This window comes from Megalops cyprinoides, chromosome 4 (assembly GCF_013368585.1).
Source record: "Megalops cyprinoides isolate fMegCyp1 chromosome 4, fMegCyp1.pri, whole genome shotgun sequence".
NCBI classification, from domain to species: Eukaryota; Metazoa; Chordata; class Actinopteri; order Elopiformes; family Megalopidae; genus Megalops; species Megalops cyprinoides.
Window position 1 is genome coordinate 29861076 of NC_050586.1, and position 20730 is coordinate 29881805.

Here is a 20730-nt window from a genome sequence, read left to right on the forward strand (position 1 = left end):
CACACACACACACACACACACACACACACACACACACACACACACACACATACACACACACACACACACAGACACATACACACACACACACACACACACACACACAGGCATGTCCATACACACACATGTGCACAAACACAGTACCTGCACATGTGTACATACAAACACATAAACACGCAAACACATGCAAAGACACAGCATGTTGCTCCAGCTCACTGGAGAGCCCTTATTATCCCAGATAATCACAGCAACAGAGACAAAATTAGGTTACATTTATGACAGACCGATGATAGACCCTAGGGGAAGAGAAGTCATTGGTGTGGAGATCTTCTGCCCATTCCTCATTACTATCCTCCAGCAACTCAGCTGGCACTCAGGGTCAGGCCACACTCACATCTTTCACATCTACTGCATGTTCCAGACATCAACCAGGCCATGTTCTACCACTGAACCAGGAAAAAGCAGCATTCCAGAACTACATTCTATGTGTGGTATTGTGAGTATAGTTGACTTCTTTTGTTGCACAAGTTAACTTGTAGGGTAGGGCTTGAATAATGTTATGCTCACACTCACTGGTTTAGGAGTACTGATAGCCTCTGATAGGTCTGATAGGTCTGACTTGCTAATTCAACTTGAATGGATACACTCATGTTACATTGTGCTGGAAGTTGCTCTGGATAAGAGCATCTGCTAAATGAACATGATGTAATGTAATACGTGTGGAACAAATATAGGATAAATATAAAGCAATGACAGCATACAATGCACAATCCTAATAAAAGAGACTGGTGCAGCTGCTGATTTGAAACCAGCTACTGAGATGTAAGTGCTCAAATCATCCTAAGTGAATATAAATCCTCAGCTCACAGAAATGGAACTTGATCCTGTTATCTGGCATCAGTCAGAACTGTGTTCACAGGCATGTATTATGTTCAGAACTGGATTATATAACTTCAGTCAGCACTGACATCAGCAGTGACACCTGTCCGCACTGACACCAGCTCCCATAAATGCAGTGTTCCACCATTAGAAGACAGAAACCTGGATCAGTGCATAGGAGGCAGCCTTACCATAAGGCTAAAGGGGAGAGGACACAGTGCCTACACCCCACCCACCCTCCCTGCCCACTCCCAGGTGTTCCAGCTTACCTTTCTTCTGCAGCAGGTCGATGGACAGAGATTCAGAGGAGGCATCGGGAGACAGACAGAACTCCTCAGGTGGTCTCTCGGTCAGGGAGAAGTAGTCCGGGAAAATGTCACTGTAGTAGTGCTGCAACTGTTTGGAGGACTGACCTGTAGGGGGCGAATGTGACACTCTGTGAGTGGTTAGGGGGTGGAGTTGGGGGGGATATGCCACGGCCACGTCAACCTATCAAACTGGATCTTTTCACCACAGAAACTTTTAGTGTCAATTTTTGTGCCACTCTGCTCATCAATGATCAATTGGTTCACTTCAGAACATGATTTAAATGTTGACTAAAATACTAAACTTACTAAAAGACATGAACCTGTTCATATCTGTGAAGCCCAGCTATTTTTATTTTACCAGTCAGTATCCAACTACCATGTATACATTCAATACACATTCCTAATGAATACATGCTCTTCCAATTCCACAATTAGTGTACCTTTCACCTGGTCTACCACACACACACACATACACACTCTCCATCTCTATTAAACCCCGTCCCCTGTCCCGCCCCGGTAGACCCAGTGTAAGCATGTGCACCATTGTGGCGGCTGTGGACGTGGCTGGAGGATGCTGGGAAATCGAAGATATTGCGGCGGGTGAGCTGGCCCTCGCCCCTCTTAGTGTCCAGGCTGCCAGACAGGGGCGTGGAGCTGCCCCCCCCAAGAGGGTTCTTACGACGGTACTCCCTCCATTTTAGGGCCTGCGGGGAGAGGTGGTGCACTGGGGAGGGGCAGGCGGACAGATGCACAGACAGAGAGACAGACAGAGACAGGTAGGCATGCAGGCAGACAGACAGACATGCAGACAGACAAACAGAAAGACATGTGGACCGAGAAGAGTCCAGATAGAGAGTACAGACAGTAGCGTGATTGACCGAGCAGGACAGACAGAGAGACAGGCAGGTAGAGGGAAGGGGAAAACATGCAGACATAAGAGAACGCAGAAGAGGTGGAGAGAGGATGAGAGGAACACGGGATCAGCAGACACGGAGAAGAGAGAGAGAGACCACAGTTAGGAAAGAAAGGAGGGACAGAGAAGAAGGCTGTTCTTTCTGCCCACAGTGTCACAGGACGCTCTGGCTGATCTTAACAAGCTATCTGGAAGAGGTTAATAGTGCTAATAATAACAACTGTAAAAGCAGATCAATAAATCAACAAGGAAGCATTAAGCATTTATGGATTCTCCTGATTTCACTGAGATTTTTCAGTACTGAAAATTTCCCTTTGCATTTTCTTGTTGCCGTGGTGATTTTGAGTGATGTCAGATGAACATTCAAATATTATGAACAGATGATCAGTACAAAAAAGCAAAGTTTAGAGTGTAATCATAAGTCATAAACACAAGTCTCATATTAAATAATTATCTTAAATGGAAAAACACATCCCCTTGCAAATTTGAATATATGAAGAATGAAGTAAATGAGAGCAATACAGGAAAAACGTAAAGATCTGAGAGGACAAGCGAAAAGCGAAGAGTAGGAACAGACGTAAAGAAGCACACAGACACACTGGGGCAGGGAAGCAGCCCCCTCGCTCACAGACGTGTTGGGGTGAGAAATGGCCCCCCTCTCTGATTCTGGGTATCCTGTTTTGCAATACACAGCACAGGCTGTGTGTGTGGCTGGCTGCTGATGGAAAGCAGGGCAGTGTTGCTTTGCTCTGACCAGCCCTACAATGCTTTGCTGTGATGAAGTGATGCATAGGTCAACAATCTGGGAGCTGATACACATACCTAGGCTGGGATTCAATCAACAATCATCCTTAAAGTTGAAAAACAGAATTCAATTTGGAAATTTTTTTTATAACAAAAGCACAATTCTTTTAATTAATCGCAGTGATAACTGATTAAATGTGACACTTGCTTTGAATTGGAAAACTTTATGGCTCAATGCTGATTGGATCCAGGACTTAACGTCAGATGTACAGGCACATTTTAAGATGCCTACCATTGGCTGCCCGGGGTCCTGAACAGCTACCCAAGGTGGCGCAGACTCCATCAGTGCCACCACAGTGCTGGGCGTGCTCCACGTGGCCCAGGGGGCTGTACTCTGCAGCGGGCACAAAGCCATGATGGAGACAGCGAGCTGGAACGGCAGCCTGGGCAGCAGAGTGTGGGGGTGGAGTCGGGGGCAGGGGCACCGGCTTCTGCTTGGGCTCAGGGGCCTGGCCAGGCTGCAGGGAAGCCCCTTGGGAGGGTCGTACAGGGAGGAGACCAGCCGAGAGAGGGCAGGAGAGGCTCCGCGGGGGCTGGGGGCCGCCGCCACGGGCTCGGTCAGGGCTGGGGCTGCAGGTGGAGCAAGCCCCGGAGCTGGTCTCCCCCTGCTGGCGCACAGGGGAATAGCTGCCCAGCGGGGAGGGGCGGACGGAGCCCGGGGCGGCTGTCCGTCGGCACCGGCGCTCCTCGGCAGGTCCCTCAGGGCATTCCTGCGCCGGCGGGGCTCCGTTGGCCCGCCCCTGCATCTGGCTCACGTACTCGCTCAGCAGCGGGCGCAGCGGCTTGCTGTGTGGCTTCCCCACCTGGTGCTGGAAGGTGAAGGGCTGGATGGGCAGGGTGGTGGGGCGCTGGTCCTTGCTGTAGCGCACCAACGCAGGGCGACCCTCCGACGATGACGAGGAGCCCCCTGAACGAGAAAGGGGGGGTGGGGGATATTGAGATAGGGAGGGGCATTGGTGGAGAAGGCAGGCAGAGAGAAGAGAGCACAAAAATATCAGTTCATGCATTCATCTATTTTAAACATGTATTAAACAAAAACCACAATCAATATCACAAAATTAATATTACATATTTTCTTGGGTGCAGTCAAGGAAATATGGCTACATTACGAGATATAGGATGGCTACATTATTTACATGCTGGAAATGAGAAAATATTGAATAAGAAGCTATGACAGACATACTGCGCAGCTGAATTAATAATAGAAGCCACGATTCGAGCTGCATTTTTCAACACTAATATCCCAAAGGAAAAAGCTGCTCGCAAATCTGACAGGACAACACATTAGCTCGAGAGCACAGCTCACTTACAAAACAGACAGCAACCTCAGGAGCACAGACACACATACACTTCAGCCAGTATCAAACGCAGACAGAAAGCAAGGCCTCATAACGCTGTGCCATCTGAACAAAAGCTAGGAGAGAAATTAGCCCTGATATAAACCCAGATTAAACCTGTATCAGTAAACATTGTCCAGACCTGTTCTGTGTGTCCCCTGACAGAGAGAACGTGTGTGTCACTGAGCTGTGAAGTCATCCCGATTGCGCAATCTGTTTGTCTCAAATTCTCCGACCCTCAAATGTCATCTCTCCCTTCTCACAATACCACTTCCCACCACAGGGGGAACTGCTGAGCCACAACAATGACAAGCAGCTCAGGATGACACAGCTTTAATAGTCTCGGTAGTGTCAAGACAGTACACTGAATACACCCAGAAGAACATTACAGACCCATTTGAAAGGACTTCTTTCAAAATTAAAATTTTGGACAAAATTAAAACCAGGGAAACTTTCTCTGAGTGTACCAAGCAAGTATGAATCATCCTCTTCAAGGCTATCTACTTAGTGAATGTTTGACAGTCTGGCCTGCTGTAACATTTTTGCAGGGGTGAATTTTGTAACACACCTACAATTGTTCCACCGGAACTGAAATGCTTCATCAAACCCCCGCCAACACCACAGCAACAGCAGTAAGCTTACTTAGGGAAATACTCCTGCCTGCACTTTAAAGCCCTTCTGATGCCACTGTGTCCACGTTCCCGTGCTCCTGTCCAGGAGCTGGAGCTTTTCTGCTTGGCTCTCCTGACTCGTGTGTTGACAGTACAGCTTCTGTCTCTGGCAGAAGGGAGAGGCGCTGTGCTGGCAGTAAACAGCACCAGCGTGCCCTTGTATAACGTCCTGCCCAGCCCCTCCCACGCCCAGCATACCAGTGAGCCGCACACTGGGTCCTATCCTCACTTATTATGACCAGCACAGGGGGCCATGATGACTCCTCAGTCCTCTTTATCAACCCGGTGTCTTTTTTTTAAAGCATTGAGTAAAAATTCCAATGAAACTACTTCTCGATAACAACGTTTGATGTCTTAAAACATGCCACATGAAATATTAAATATGAGTCTGCAGGGTATTTATTAATATACAATGAATATACAACATGAATATGTCCATTTCCACTCACATGCACATGTGTGTCAGCAATGCATTTATGTTCATTCACATACCACATACCACGGGTTGCTGGCATTCATATACACACTGTCAAAAGGAGTCTCTCTCACACACACACACACACATACATACACATGAATACAGCACTGCCATCTGAAAAACACTCCTTTGCTACTTGCTGATCCCAGAGCAGAAACAGGCAAGCAGGAACAGTACATGATGAACTGAGCGCTGGTCAGTGATCAGCATGAATGGGAGCCTGTCAGGGTTGAGAGTGGGCGGGGCCACACGGAGGAATGCTGGTATGTTTGCTCTGAATGAGGTCCCTCTTAGACCAACAGCAGCTGGAGAATTCACACACGTTCCAGTCACAGCAACCTGCGGTTCCTAATATCCTGGGGAATTGCTCTGGAATTCAGAGAATTCCACGCAGCACAACATTCAGCTCCCGTGTTTGGCTCTAATCATTTCTGATGACAGAGTAGAAGGATTAGGTTCGGTCAAAACCAGTGAACTATGTGCTACTGTTTATTCCAATACCACCTTTGGGCCTATCTATTTGATAGCAAAAAAATATTTGAAAGCATGGCAGTATCTACTTTTTGTAGTATTGCTATGTCTACCTGTAGTCTTATCTCAAATTTGGGAAACATAGCACAGATGTGATAGACCATTTCTGCATTTAAATCCCCCAGTCTAGACATTTCACTGCCATGCCAAAGGACTACGAAACCAGCTAACCCTCAGGGGAAGGAAAGAAACATATCTCAATTTCAGACAAGCTTAAACTCAATCTTTAGCATCAGCTGTGAAATGACTCCCATAATCAAGAGCACTAAAAATCCTCTTGCCAGTAATACAATTTGTTAGAAGACTGCTCAGTACTGTAAACACTTCTATCACACACAGGATCAGCTCAGCATTTAGCTAAACTGCAAATGCCAACCCTGTTCACCTCCATTTCAGTCACCCAGAATGCAAAACCAGAGGCCTCACATTGGTTCACTAGGTCTACACACTCTGATACACATTAAGTGAAGAGGAAGGGAGGAGGAACACAAAAAATGAGCGCAGAGGCAGAAGGACCGACAGGTAACACTGCGATGTCTCACCTTTGCAATGAAAAGTGAATAGTGATCTCTTTTACCCCTTCCAGACTGCTCTGCTTTCTGCCTGCTGCTCTTTAAAATGTACTATGAACGCAGAACACCCTGTTGTACCACACAGGAGCCGAATGTATTTAATCCTAGCCATTACACTGGAAGAAATTACACCCATTTTTTGCTTTGACATGTTTCCCACTTTGGGCTAACACGCCTTCGTGCCATCAGTTACATATGCCTACTGCCCTTACAAATGGAACCGCGAAGCTGCTCTTGCTCAGAGCAGGAGTACAAATGAGAAAAAAATCGATTACAATTAGTTATTCTAGATTATTCTGTCATATTCTCATATTAAAAACACAAAAAATACATACAAGCAACTGAAGCGAAAGAACACCTCAGTCCAGCGGAACACTACTGTACGTGTAACGACGGAGCTGCTCTCTGGTTTGACCTTCGCTCTTTGACCCCTCCAAACAGGAAGCTTTTTGCACAGAATTCACTTTCACTCAGTACTGTTGACAGCACCACCCCTTTTATGGCTCCCCATATAACCACTCTGTGGATGAGTGGGATAATGCTAAGGCAGACACTTTGTTCTGTTCTTTATGTGAGGATGGTTGTTTATTCTGTATTTTTTATGGAGACAGCAGGATCTTTAATACCAAGAGATATTTAAATGAAAAAAAGAATATCAGTGGTCAGAGTAGAATGCACTTTATGCCAGTGCAGCTATAACCCACTTTCAGTGACACAATTATTAAAATCTATTACAATACTCAGTACAGTTTTTGCTGCTATATTTATCCAAAGCCAGGGAGGAACTCTCAGCTGGCTCCAGCACGTCCCCTCTTGCCAGGGCTCCTGGTGCTCTTACCTTCGGCTTTGGTGCGCGCCTCATGCTGGCCCCTGCCTGGGGAGTCTTTGGGTGGGGCCCCCCCGGGTGCGTCACAGCTGCCCTGGCTGTAGCAGCGGGTGAAGGGCATGGGGGGGAGGCTGCTGCTGTGGCCCAGCTGGAGCAGCTCGGGGATGGGGGAGAACTCCTGTGAGGACGCCTCCGCACTGGTCCTCAGAGAGGGCGACCCCCCGACGCCGGCGCCAGCCCCCACGCTCCCGTTCCTCCGCTTGCTGCGGGCGATCTCGGCGAAAGAGGTGACGCGGGGGGGTGGGGCGGGGCAAGGGGCGGCGCCCTCGCTCAGACGGACGGGGCAGCTGAGCATGCGCTCCAGGGAGCCCAGCCGGGGGGAGGGGGACTTGTCCAGGTTGCGGTCGTAGCTCCGCGAGCGGAGTCGGCCTTTGTCTCCGCCCGCGCCGCACCCGCTCACACAGCTGCCCACCGGGGGGGAGGTGTTTACATACACCTGTCCCTCGATCACCTTCAGGGCGGAGCCTTCGCCCCCAGACTCCTCCCGCTTTGCCTCATTCTCATACTCCGTCTGCTGAGAGAAGATGGGACACAATGCACTGAGCAATCAGCAGACAAATAAAATGCAAGTCACACACTTTCTCACACTTTGACTTGATTGCCTTTAGCATAGAATCGTCCTAAATTTAATTGCAAAGCAGTTTCCAACCAGCCTTTATCAGAAAATGATCTCAAATGCATACTAAGCACCAAGTAACTTCATAGCAGTTCACTTAGCTTAGCTTTTAGCTAAATACAGCGCTGCGTTTATTGCTTAGTTTAATAGGCTGCTGAAGTATTCTGTGAAGTGCTGGAAAATTACTCCTAATTTGTTGTGTCTAGACGTACTGCCCAGCTCCAGCTCCTCGTCCCCCTACTCCAGCTTGTTCCTCCACCCCGTCCCTTACCAAGGACAGCTCGTCCTCCTCGTTGTGCGGCTGCCTGAACAGGTAGTATTCAGTGGGTTGGCTGGGGCTGCTCTGGTTGTGCTCTTCAGAGCAGCTGGTGACAGACGAGCCGAGCGGACTAGGTGAGGACTGGGCCGAAAGGTCACAGGTCACCAGCTTGTAGTAGTTCTGCGTGGCCACCACCATCCGGGCCTGGCTCTGGAAGCAGGAAGTGAGGTCACCCGACACAGACAGGCCCTCGCAAGGGACGTGGTACGAGTTGCAGTTGGCATCCAGGGTCTGCGGCGTCTGGCAGCCGCAGGAAGTGGGGTTCGCCGTGCGGGCCTGCGAGGACACTGCGTTCCCGCCGCACTGGGGCTCGGTCGGCGAGGACTGCAGGTCCAAATAGAAGGCGCCCCCTGCCTCTGAGACAGAGGAGGTGCAGGACTGGTCGGCCGAGCTGTTGAGGTTGGGTGGCTTGGCGGGGACGGCGTTGTTCATCTTGTTGTAGATGGCGCTGAAGTTGACAAGCACGCCATCGGAGCTGTTGCAGGAAGAGTCGCTGGTGTACCCAGGCTGGCCATCGGAGAAGGGCTCAGAGAGGCCGCAGCAGTAGGGCCGGGACAGGGGCGGGGCCAGCTCCGAGCTGGAGCAGCAGCTGCAGGCCTGAGAGCTCCGGGTATTGCTCATGGGGTGATCTTCGTCATCCTCCTCCTCACCCCAATCCTGCTCCCCGCAGTCCATGGATAGGGTGGAACCACTGCTGCCATGGCGACGCTGGCTCTCCAGCCCTGGCAGGCCCAGACACTCCAGCCGAGGGGTGGTCCCAGACACCCCCTCCTGGCCCTCTGTCACACCCATTCGACCACCAGCTCCCCATGCCTGTACAAGGCTGTCGTGCAGGAGGAAAGGTTCAGGAGCGCCCCCGTGGTGGTGCAGCCGGAAGGGGGAGACGCCCACCCCCTGGACAAGCGCGTCATTGGAGTTCCCGTGCAGGTGGAATGACAGGTCCTCCAGGTACCCATTCAGGTTGTCATCCTCCCGGTCCTCGCTGTCCTCTTCCTCCTCACTGTTGAGGAGGAAGGGGTTGTGGCGGAGGGGGTTGCTCCTGTCCCGGGACTTCGGCGGGGGCGGGACGGGGGGGTCCTCGGAGGCGTTCGAGGTGAAGGAGGAGGAGTCATCGCTGGCCACACTCCCGCCTCCTCGCCCGGCCCCACCCCCGCCCCCAGCCACTTCACCTGCCCCGCTGGAGCTGCAGCTGCTGCTGGAGGTCTGCACCAGGCTGCTGTACACCAACTCCTCCTTGCGCTGTCCGTCCTGCTCGGGCAGGGAGGCGGTGCGGGTCAGGCCCAAGGTGTCCGGCGGGCAGAAGGGGTTGGGGCGCTTGACGGACCCGCAGCACTGGCGTCCCGGGACCTGGCAGTGCAACAGGGGGATGTGGTGCACAATGAGGGTCTCCCCTGACAGTTTGGGGGGGCTGTCCATTATCTTTGCGCAGCAGGCGCACACAGGGAAAAGGGCCAGAGGGACAGAGGGGGGGAGACAGCGTTTAGTTCAGATGTCCAAAACCAGGGCCTAGCCAGTAAGGCCCCGGGAACGTGGAAGAGTATGAGGCAGGGTTGGAACGAGCACTCCCATGGTCACAGAGTAACATCTGAAACAGGAAGAAAAAAGGATGGGTTAGTTATCTTTCGCAAACCCATCCTACACATCAAACAGCACCATCTGCCTCTGTCCCATTTGGTGACTTTCGAATCTTTGCTTCTTCAGGAAGATATATAAAAGCAGGTTGTGTCATCAGAATAACGCTGGTGTTTTATTTTAGGCACAGGACATACTAGAATGTCATGCAAATCGAACATGCGAAGGCCAAAGGATGGATGCCACATTTCCTGGCCAGCTGATCATCATTAACGCACAGCTTCTACTACCATAGAAAACCATAGGGCGGCAGTGTAGCATAGTGGTTAAGGAGCATGACTCGTAAACGAAAGGTTGCTGGTTCAATCCCCGCTGGGACACTGCTGCTGTACCCTTGGGCAAGGTACTTAACCCACAGTTGCCTCAGTAAATATCTGGCTGTATAAATGGATAACATTGTAAAGAACTGTAACCTATGTAACCTTTGGATAAAAGCGTCTGCTAAATGAATAAATGTAAATGTAAAACAACTGTGCCACACCACAGGTAGGATACTTCTGATGTTAAAAGAGGTCTAGTAGAGAGGGTAGGGTGGGTGCTGCAGTTATTTCTCACTGCAGACGTCCCTGGCACTCTGAAGCATTTGTTCTGAAGTGTGTTCCTGCTTCACAAAACAGCAGGATCAGAACAGCTGGACTAATAGTGTATGCAACTCACACAGGAAGGGAGAGATGGCCTGTGTTTCTGCCCTGAAACAGACGCAAACCTTAAAAAGCCTGAGGTCTTTACTCCCACTATCAAGGCTGAACACCACAGAGCTGCTAGAATCACAGGAATCAACACCACATTCAGTGCCGGACCCAGCCATCTGCAAAACAGCCAGCTATGCCTTTGTATTGATTTCCACTCCTTAAGCAGCGCCCATAAGCATTGCCTCGTTCTGAATAACCCTCTATTTACCTCCATGGAAACGGCCCGCTTTCGATGAGATAATGCATCTTTCGGATACCACAACTGACCTGCATCCGACCCGTGCGGGCACAGAATTACATGCCATGTTTTCCCTGTCACACAGTGAGCCAAGGTGCACTTCAGTGATAATCCCTGCGTGTTGGTCAGCCCGCAGCACGAGTTGCAAACATGTGAAAGCAGCGCTTACCTTGGCTGGCATCACCGTGCACACGGCAGGGGAGCGTGGAGAGAAATCGAGACACATATACACAGAATCACAATAGTCCCACACTGTGCTTCCTGTCTGTCTGCCTCCCCCCAACTCATACAGGAAGTGAGGTAAGCACTGGCAAGGGAAACCACTTACATAAGCATCCTACAGGGACAGAGTTATGAGCAGCAGTCTCTGTGTGCATTTCCCTCAATCTCTCTGTCCCTCCCTCTCCTTCTATCTGCATGTCTCTCCCTCGAACACAGTACAATCTGCAATACAATCTGTTTTGTTTTTCTTATCAGTATAGCATCACAGACTGCAAAGAAATGCTACAATGGTATCACTATGCAGTGCAAAATTGCAGCATATTTATATACTGGCAGCACAATTCATTTTGTTCCCTTTTCAAAGAGGCAGTTGGTTATACTTTGACAACATTATTCCAGCTGAATCATATCAAAGCACTCCTGCCACAGCTAAATTCTGATGAATAGATCCAAGAAAACATTGTTACGAAGCTGCACCTACCAGCAAACAATACTTCCCTTAAGCAATATGAGTAGCCATAGCAAAGTATTATAACAATAACCAATGGCATGCATAAAATTATACAGAGAGTGGCACACATACACCCACTAGACCGCATCACCATGTTTTCCCGCTTGGCACATCCTCAGGAATGTCTCATGAATGGGAAAGTTCCAGAGCATCAGTGATCACAGACCCGTAACCAGGCAACCACACTGTAGCTCCATTGTGCCACCGTCCACAGGCCCCCACACTCGGTGACACACACGGTGTTTCACACGCTCCTCGTATTTTCAACCCCCAACAACTGATCCAGATTCAGTATTTCCGATCTCTCGTCCTAAACCCAACCAACAAGTAAAGCTGAAAATGACCCAGATCACTCCGTTTCAGCATGTTTTCAAACACAAGCAACATCCCTGCATGCGCCATTGCCCGCTTTGCCTGAGCTGTTCGGAGACTGGAGTTTGCAAACATGTTGGGGGTTTCCTCTGATTCAACCACTCCAGTCAGATTTTTCCAAAGGGCTGGACATAGGACTTGCCAAGCCATGTGTGAATGACCTCACTAACACAAATAATACACACAACATCCACACTGTCACATGCCAGAGCCTATAAATATTCATCTATTATTACAGCTCTGAGTCAAGATGCACCAGTCCATCTGAACATTTTCTAACATTTTTCAGTCACTCCTCTGATTCAAACGCAATGCACCAGGCCTGATGACTAATGACTAATTCCACATGTGTGACAGCATGAGATAAAAGTGCACCGTCAAAATTAAACTATTCCTTGAGTTGATACTGTGTGTGATCTCTGTAACCAGTTTTGAAGTGCTGTCTTCACAAACTCTTACTGAGGCACTTAAGGCACCTTATCCTCGACCCCCGCTATCAATCAAACAGACGATGACAGGCTGATTTTAAAGTAGGCTGAACGTGAGAACAAAGGCTGGGACTTGAAACAATGAAGCATACTATAAATACTGCAAAGATCTCCGCTCACAACCTCTGCTTGCTTTGCTGTGTTCAGGAGTAATGCTCCTAAACCCACATACAATGGCCGTACAATAAAATCTCAATTAGCCGAATGCTTCGGCACCGTGGGAGCACAGGAACACAAGTGAGAAAGTGTGAGACATGGAGGAAATGTCATGACCAAGGCCTCTGGTCTAGATGTCAAGACCATCCACCACCCGGTTGCCCCCTCCAACACAAACACAAACACAAACACAAACACACACACACACACACACACACACACACACACACACACACTTAGTAAATGAGATTACAGAATCTTGTGAACTCTGCTAATGGGATAATGGACTTCACTGAAATAAATATGAGTGGATACGCAGCCTGGGTTTTTCTCGTCATAGGCTACTTAAGGAAAGTTGCACAGCGCTCAGGAAATTCTTTTCCTGCCCTCTGTGAGAGTCAGGGCGGAACAACCAGAGAACCGAAACGGGACACAGGAATGCGCTAAGAATGGAACGACACAGAGGAAACGTTGTGATCAGACACACACACTCTCTGGTATAGAACATTCAATCCGCGATTACCGCGAAGTCCAGACAAAACCACGCAGGAGAATGAGCACAGCGGTCAGTTCACCTCAGAAAATTTTGTCTGCTTTCTCATGGTAATAACACACACATACACACACACACACACACACACACACACACACATTGCACATGCACAAGCATACACACAAACCTAAACACAGAAATGAAAACTTCTTTGAGTAAGCAATGCTCTCCTGATGAGAGCGCTTACCAAGAGGCCGCATTTCCTCACCACCACATGAATCATGGCAGTATGATTTTCTTAGGAGAAATCTCTCACAATCATCTTGTACAAAAGGGATTGAATTGTCTGTGTGTTTCTGGGCCTGTCTCCTGATCCCTTCGCAACATGCATGACTGTCACTGCATGACCTCATGACAAGCTGAACCCAGCTGGTGACGCAGATCGCTTTGAGATACTCCGAACCCAATATGATTAAACCACATTCTAAATCAGAGCACCCTTTCAACTGCTATTCTTATGTATACACAGAAAAGATACTGACGCATATTCCACAGCTCTTGTCTCCAACAATGCTCTCGCTAAAAAACAGCTCTGTAGTCTCAGAAAGAGAAACTGCTGCTGCTTCCACAGAAACAGGGGCTATGCCAGCACAGACCTATAGGGATGACTGTTGTGTGGTAACTGTTTTACACAGATGACAGTAGGTTGGCACACTGGGAGGAGTTACATAAGAACCAAGACACAGAGCCTCTGTCAGCCTGCCTGGCTAATGGAGGCATTGAGCGTAGGAGAAAAAGCTTTGCCACACAGACAAGCTCAGTCCAGAGACACATGATTCATTAGGCTGCACTTCACTCATTCATTCATTCATTCATTCATTCATTCACCTATCTGATATAATAACTGGTCTTTCGGTCTAAAAATCACACCCACTACATTGCACAAATACACCCTCCAGGCTGAAAGACACAGACACGTAGACAAAGACTAGCACAAAGGCTCCACGTAGGGCAACACAGTACTGCCAAATGACTGGCACTGTTGTAATGGCTGCGCTGAGGGAGGCAGACACAATAATTTACACTTTCACATATACTGATTAGAGGGGATACTCAACTGTTCAGGTCAGCAAAATTTTCTGCACTGTCGCCATGTCTCATTACAGACACAGGGAACAAAGGAGAAGGACCAGTCCTGAATGCAGACTGAGAGAAAAGAGAAGATACACACGCGTGCACACACAAATACACACACACACACACACGCACACACACACACACACACACACACACACACACACACACACACACACACACACACACACACACACACGCACCCACACACACACATACAGGCACACACCTACACATAGTGACTGCTCTGCCTATACAACCTACTCCGCATACTTACTTGTAAACTTCTTTCCCGAGTCCTCTGTGTCCTAGAACATGGGCTCTATGTCCCACACATAGAATAGAAGCTATTTCCAGTTCTTCATGATGCAGGTGCTAACATTTAATGAAAAACAGTAGGCATGCCTTCAAAAGAACTCCTGCTACAACTGATGAGTAAACTTGGAGAGGGAAAAAAGCAGACTGTATGAACCGCAAACCGCAACATCCAATATTAAGAGTTTTAACTGACCAAAAGAATTTACTCCCAAAGAACCGGGCAGCTCTGGTTACAAGAGCAACCAACCATTAGATAATGGAGCTGGCGAACATGGAACAATGGCAGCAACGATAACCATGACAACAACAATGGTGAACATGACCACGACAGCAGCAGCAAATGGTGTGACAACTGTGTCATGTCAAAGCCCAGTAAAGCTGCTTCACAACAATATCCGACATCTGAGGTGACCTACTATATTAGCGTCACCAGAGTGTATAAGAATGTGTAAATCTGGACTGCATATTCCCACAGTCTACATTCTATACACAAAGCCTGCTAATAAAAATCCAGCAGCATTTGTATGGGAATTTTCAGTGGAGCTCATTTGGAAACCTTTTCAGTAAGATGACACGGAAGCATGGAACCACTGATCGAGTTAACAGTGAGGTTGCCAGATCTGTAGGCTTAATCTAATGATGAGGTTGCCAGATCTGTCATTACAACACATTGCATGGGATCCAGAAGACCTTTTTAGTAAGGGTGGAGAGAATCTCAGTATTGTACATTTTCAGTTATGACCATAATGTAACTGAACTGCATCATTATGATCTCAAGGTTCCTCTGCACAATGCTGTTTAGCTTTATCTTGTTTGGAGCCAAGCTCAGTGGTCCTTGTGTGAAAACCGCAGCAGACAGCAGAGGCGTGTAGTTAATTAGGCCTTACAGATGGAGGAGATCCCACATGTCCCTCTACAGCTCTTCCTTTCACAGATCTAGGATCAGCTCTCCCACCTGCAATCCTAACCACAACCAGTTACCATAAAATTTTAAGGCTGTTCCAGATCCACCAAGAGCTGCTACACCCATTAACCCCTCTCACCCATACACATAGTCTGCTACATGTCACCCATATCTAAATACATAATATGTACATACACTTATTCTCAGTGATACTAGCTGCCATGCACCTCTTAACAGGTTCTTCACTCTGCTGATACAAACACCAGAGGCTTGAAATACTCCTGGGGGGCAGGAGAAACCATCCATTAAGTCTGAAAAGCAATGGACCTCATAATAAAAACCAACTAGTCTTTAGGCTATAAGGATCATGTATCATGAGGAGGAGGAACGTATAGCATGTAAAAATACAGTCATGGAAGAGCACTGGATCACAGACCAGGCCGAGAGGCAGACTGTATCAGAGGTTATGATTATGATTAACAAATTCCTACTTTCATTTTCTAGCCCAACTTCGCTGCACTCCATGTCTCTTCATGCAATGTTAACTACCGCAAGAAACCATATACAACTCCAACATGACCCACATAAGCCCATCTCTTTTCATCCATGTCATTCGCTTTTACTACAACACTACAACCCCACAAACGAGAAAGCAGCAACGAAAAGGTGAGGCTCTTCGTTTCGGAATTTCAAAGCAAGGACATTATATACTGCAGTTTGCATCTGGCATTCAAATGACAATGCTGTAAGTGCTGAGCTTGCCATGCTCCGTATTTAATTTAATCAATTTAAAAAATACTGATTGAGGCAGACCACAGCCTCTGCATTTACAGCAAGCCCAGGAATGCAGGGACTCTTAGATTCAAACATGCACCACATTTTCTGCTTATTTCCCATGGTTTGTTAACCTCACAGTTTTCAGAGGGAGGTGTCACAGCTCTGCACTCCATTCTTTTCTCCGCTCTGGGAGAAGGGAGTGGTGCAGGACAGACAGACAGGGTGGAGGGGAAGGAAATGGCCAAGTGACCATGCCGGTATGCTTGTGACACACCGTCCTTCCTCCGTATTTCCAGGAACAGAGAGAGGGTGGGGCCTGTTGCCTCTTCCAGACACACACTCCCAGATCCACCACCCTCTTGCAGGCTCCGAAAGTAGGGCCAACGCCCTGTTGTCAGGAAAATAGACGAGGTCAAGGCATTATGCTGTCATCCTGGAGTTGCCTCAATGTCTGAACAGAGATACACACATACACACACAAACATACACACAAGCACACACACAATAGCACACACGCACAAGCACACTCATACACACACACACACACACACACACACACAAACACAATAAACTATTGTATAGAGATGAAATAAGTATACAAGGCTACCTTAAAACAGAGCATATTGGCAAGACCCGGTTATTCACTTCAGTATTTATTTTGTTTATGAAATGTTTTTATTATTTTATGACTATTATATCGGATTGCTGTTACTCACTTTATTGTTTACTCTAATCTGTGTGGTGATGTACTTTGTGTTGCATTCACAATGTACAAAAAGGTGCTATATAAATAAAGTTATTATTGGTAGTATTGTTTGCTTTTGCACCAACAGGGAGCCTGAGCTGATGGCTCACTTTGCAAGTTACTCATGCCACCATGGCCACCACTCAAACACTCCTATTTTCCAGCCCTTTCAGATGCTCCATCTTGATAATTACAGAAAAAACAGCTATTCGTGAACTGCCCGGCCAGGCTATTATTAGAATCCTGTAAGCAGCAGCATGGAGCTTACCTGGAGAAGGGAATCTACAGGCCAACACCAACAGGAAAGACACTAGGCTGTACAAAGAAAGGCAAATCTATTAGACAGGAAACGAGCACAGCCTCTTCCAGCCCCTATGTTCCTCTGGCTAATGAGATCACAACCTTCTCCACCCACGGTGATGGTTTCCAGAGTAATAGTGTTTGCCTGATCGGGCGCAGTCAATGTTGCAGAAGCCTTCCCAGCACCGCTGCACTGTGGTCGCCACCAAGCATTTACAGAGCGAGGCCAGATCAGTGGCAGGCACATATTGTCATACCTGTCCTTCACTTCTCTGAACTTCCCAACCCTCTCCTTCCTGCCAACTTGCAAAATCACACCCGTACCACTCTTTTGTTCTCAGTGAAGTATCGGGGTTTATTAGGCCTATAAGGAAAGTAGTGATCTGTGATTTCAGAGGTTCAGGGTACAGGCAGGTGATTAACCATTGCATGCCATTCCCTTGACGTTCCTGTGGGATGTCCAAGGTCCTGAAACCCACGGACGGCACCATCTAGAGCAAAAACGGCAACCCATCATAAGTGATGGGAACACTGTGCCATTGGAGGAGCAGCTATTCAGATCAGACTACGATCAGAGCAGGCATTAGAGATGCTGTGGCGCTCTTCACACAGGGGTGTGGGTAGGCCTGGCACACTGGCTACAGAGCCCCCTGCATCCTGTTACCTTACATTTCTCCCCCACACAGTCAATATTTAATGAGATGACTTCTCAGTGAGCCTTTCAGCTTAATGAAGATTGAATTAAATATCAAGAGACCTGACTCCACAGAAAGCACTGCAAAAGAGCATTCTCCAGAAGCTGGACAGGGAACAGAGGAAATTGTTCTCCTCTATATCAATTTAAGGCATGCCCAATCAGTTTATATCAATTTACCACCTAGCAATTGCAAAACATTCATTCAGCCACCAGAAAACTAAATCTAAAACTTAACATACCGAGCAAAAATGTGCATTTCCTAATGCATTACGACAGTCTAGTCTCTGAAGTATGAGAATTACTACATTTTACCTGCTTAATCCGAAGCTCCCGCATTTCTGGGTCTTGACTATATCCTTCGAACCACTGACTAAGCAGATTTTGTACAGTTGAAAAACTCCACCAACTGAGCAGATCTCGTACAAATTAAAAACCCCACTGGAAATATTTAAGAAAAGAAGCACATCGCTGAGGCTCCGTCCCCCTCTGTTCCCTTCAACAGAATGCAAAGCCAATCAAAAGGGACAACAGCTCACAGAGACGTGACGAGCATGTCGAGCCCAGACAAGGACACAAAACCGGAGCGACGCAATGACATCACTGCCTACCCGAGTGGCATGTGAGAGCCCCATTGTCACCCTCCATTGAAACACTCAGAATAATGAAAAACAACAATCAGGGCTGGAACTAACTATAGTACACTGAATATATCAGGGATTTCTTTTTGCTGTTATGGTACAACAGTGTATCAAATAGCACACCTCTTAATTGATAAGATGGCATAAATGGTTATTTTTTACTTCAGACAGACCAGCTGAGATCTTACTGTAATGACCATAGATGAGAGATCTTGATTGATTGGATACTTGTTTTCCTCACTACCAACAGCAGAAGCATTCACCTCTGAATGATGTGTGACGGTGTGTTTGCTAGATTGTGCATGTGTGTTTGCCTGCGTTTGTATGTGAATATTTATTGTGGGTGTGTGTGTGTGTGCCCATGTCTGTGCGTGTGTGTGTGTGTGCGTATGTGTTACACTCTGCCAGCCTCTGTCACTGCTCTATCACCAGAAAGGGAGGTGCTTTGGAAGGGACATGAAATGGGAAGCTACAGGGATGAAATCTAAAAGTAGTGCATGGACTTGCAGTATAGAGTGTTTCATACACCCTGCCAGTTGCCTATCACCCTCAAAAACATGTCAAGTCCTGTACTCACATCACCCTAGACAGACGGCACCTAAACACCAGACACAATCAGACGGGGAAATCTTCCTATCCCTATCCCCCTACTGTAAGAAGCTTAGGCTTCTACATGCCTGGTGTATGGATATGGTATGGTTGGCCACCAATCTCTATTCTAGCATAAGATGACCCCCCCCCCCCCCGCCCCCCCACTGTGTGATAAGCACACTTTTCCCACAACCTCTGAGACAGAGTGTCTTTGCAGTGTCAAACTTCCACTTCCTAATTTCATACGCTAATAAATAAATCTCCTTCTCAGTCCATCTGCAGAGAGGGCCATCCATGGTTCTGAAACGTTTGTAAGAGCTGGCATGTCCCAGGGTGACATGTTCGCCAATGGAACATTTCCAGCAGCCTCAGGCTGTGGTAACCCCCCCGACCCCCCCCCCCCCCCCCCCAACACACACACACACACACACACACACACACGCTCCAAGACTGAAAGCCATTATGCCCTTAGGACATTAAATCCATTTCTGAAGTCACAGATGTCTCTGTAATTGGTTCCACTACAAAACCACAGTGCAACCCGATAGCCTCTAAAAGCTCTAAATGCATCTTTACCTAGATTTTCCAGCCATTTTGTTTGTTCGTTTTTAAAACCCAAATAAATAAATAAATAAATATATATATATATATATATATATATATATATATATATATATATATATATATATTTGAATTTAATATGAATGCAAACTGCACGTGCTGTGACTTGCTTCCACACTTATAACTATAAGGAAGAGGGAACTTTCCGTCTGTCCAGTTAAGCCGATTAATGATGCTCTGTTTGGATTTGTGTGACATTGCATGGGCTTATCCTGTTTTAACAATGAAGAACAATGTTTACGGCAGCTCCTTCCTGTTTCCCTGCTCCTGCGAGGAATTACAGAGTCAACTGCAGGACAGTGTCTTATAGCTGCCTGTGTCCACGCAGTTCAGCATGCATGTGAGAGAAGCATTAACGTACTGTTTACAAGAGACAATTAGCAAGACCTAGGATTCCCCTTGCAGATTTTTGGAATCTTAAATGCACCTTCCATCCCAAAGCCCCTCCCTGGCGAACCCAGGAGAGCTGTTTTGGACACGGACAGAAAGAGACAGGTATATATACTCTCCCAGTTATGCCTCAAATGATAAATAACTAAAAGAATTAATAATAAGTATGCAAAAACAGCCTTGAACAAAATATACTAGGCTAAATTATTATTTTTATTCAAGGCCAGAACTACAGTATGTGCCACTGGAACACATGCCTGATTACATAATATAGGCGAGGATGGGAAATGGGTATCACAAACTTCACTCAGAACTCTGAGGGGTTTAATTCAAAATGTGGCAGAAAGCTTGTGTACAAATTTCCCTGATAGCAAATCACCAGCATACACTGTTCATGTGGTATGTGTCAATATTTACAAAACACAACGGTACAAAAAAGAATAACAATCACACCGAAAAAAACCTGGAGGCTATTTCATATTTTATCAGTGATTCAG

General features: G+C 47.4%; 1 protein-coding gene across 1 annotated transcript in view; it reads right to left on the reverse strand.

The window, feature by feature from the left end:
• LOC118776358 (iporin-like) overlaps positions 1 to 20730 on the reverse strand; it is a 33679-nt gene that overhangs the window by 7445 nt on the left and 5504 nt on the right. The window contains exons 2-6 of the mRNA XM_036526671.1: positions 8267 to 9899; positions 7332 to 7893; positions 3137 to 3811; positions 1729 to 1911; positions 1149 to 1292 (exon numbers count right to left, since the gene is read on the reverse strand). Coding sequence (XP_036382564.1) covers positions 1149 to 1292; positions 1729 to 1911; positions 3137 to 3811; positions 7332 to 7893; positions 8267 to 9730 — 3028 coding nt within the window. The 5' untranslated portion in view covers positions 9731 to 9899. The remainder of the gene's footprint in view (positions 1 to 1148; positions 1293 to 1728; positions 1912 to 3136; positions 3812 to 7331; positions 7894 to 8266; positions 9900 to 20730) is intronic.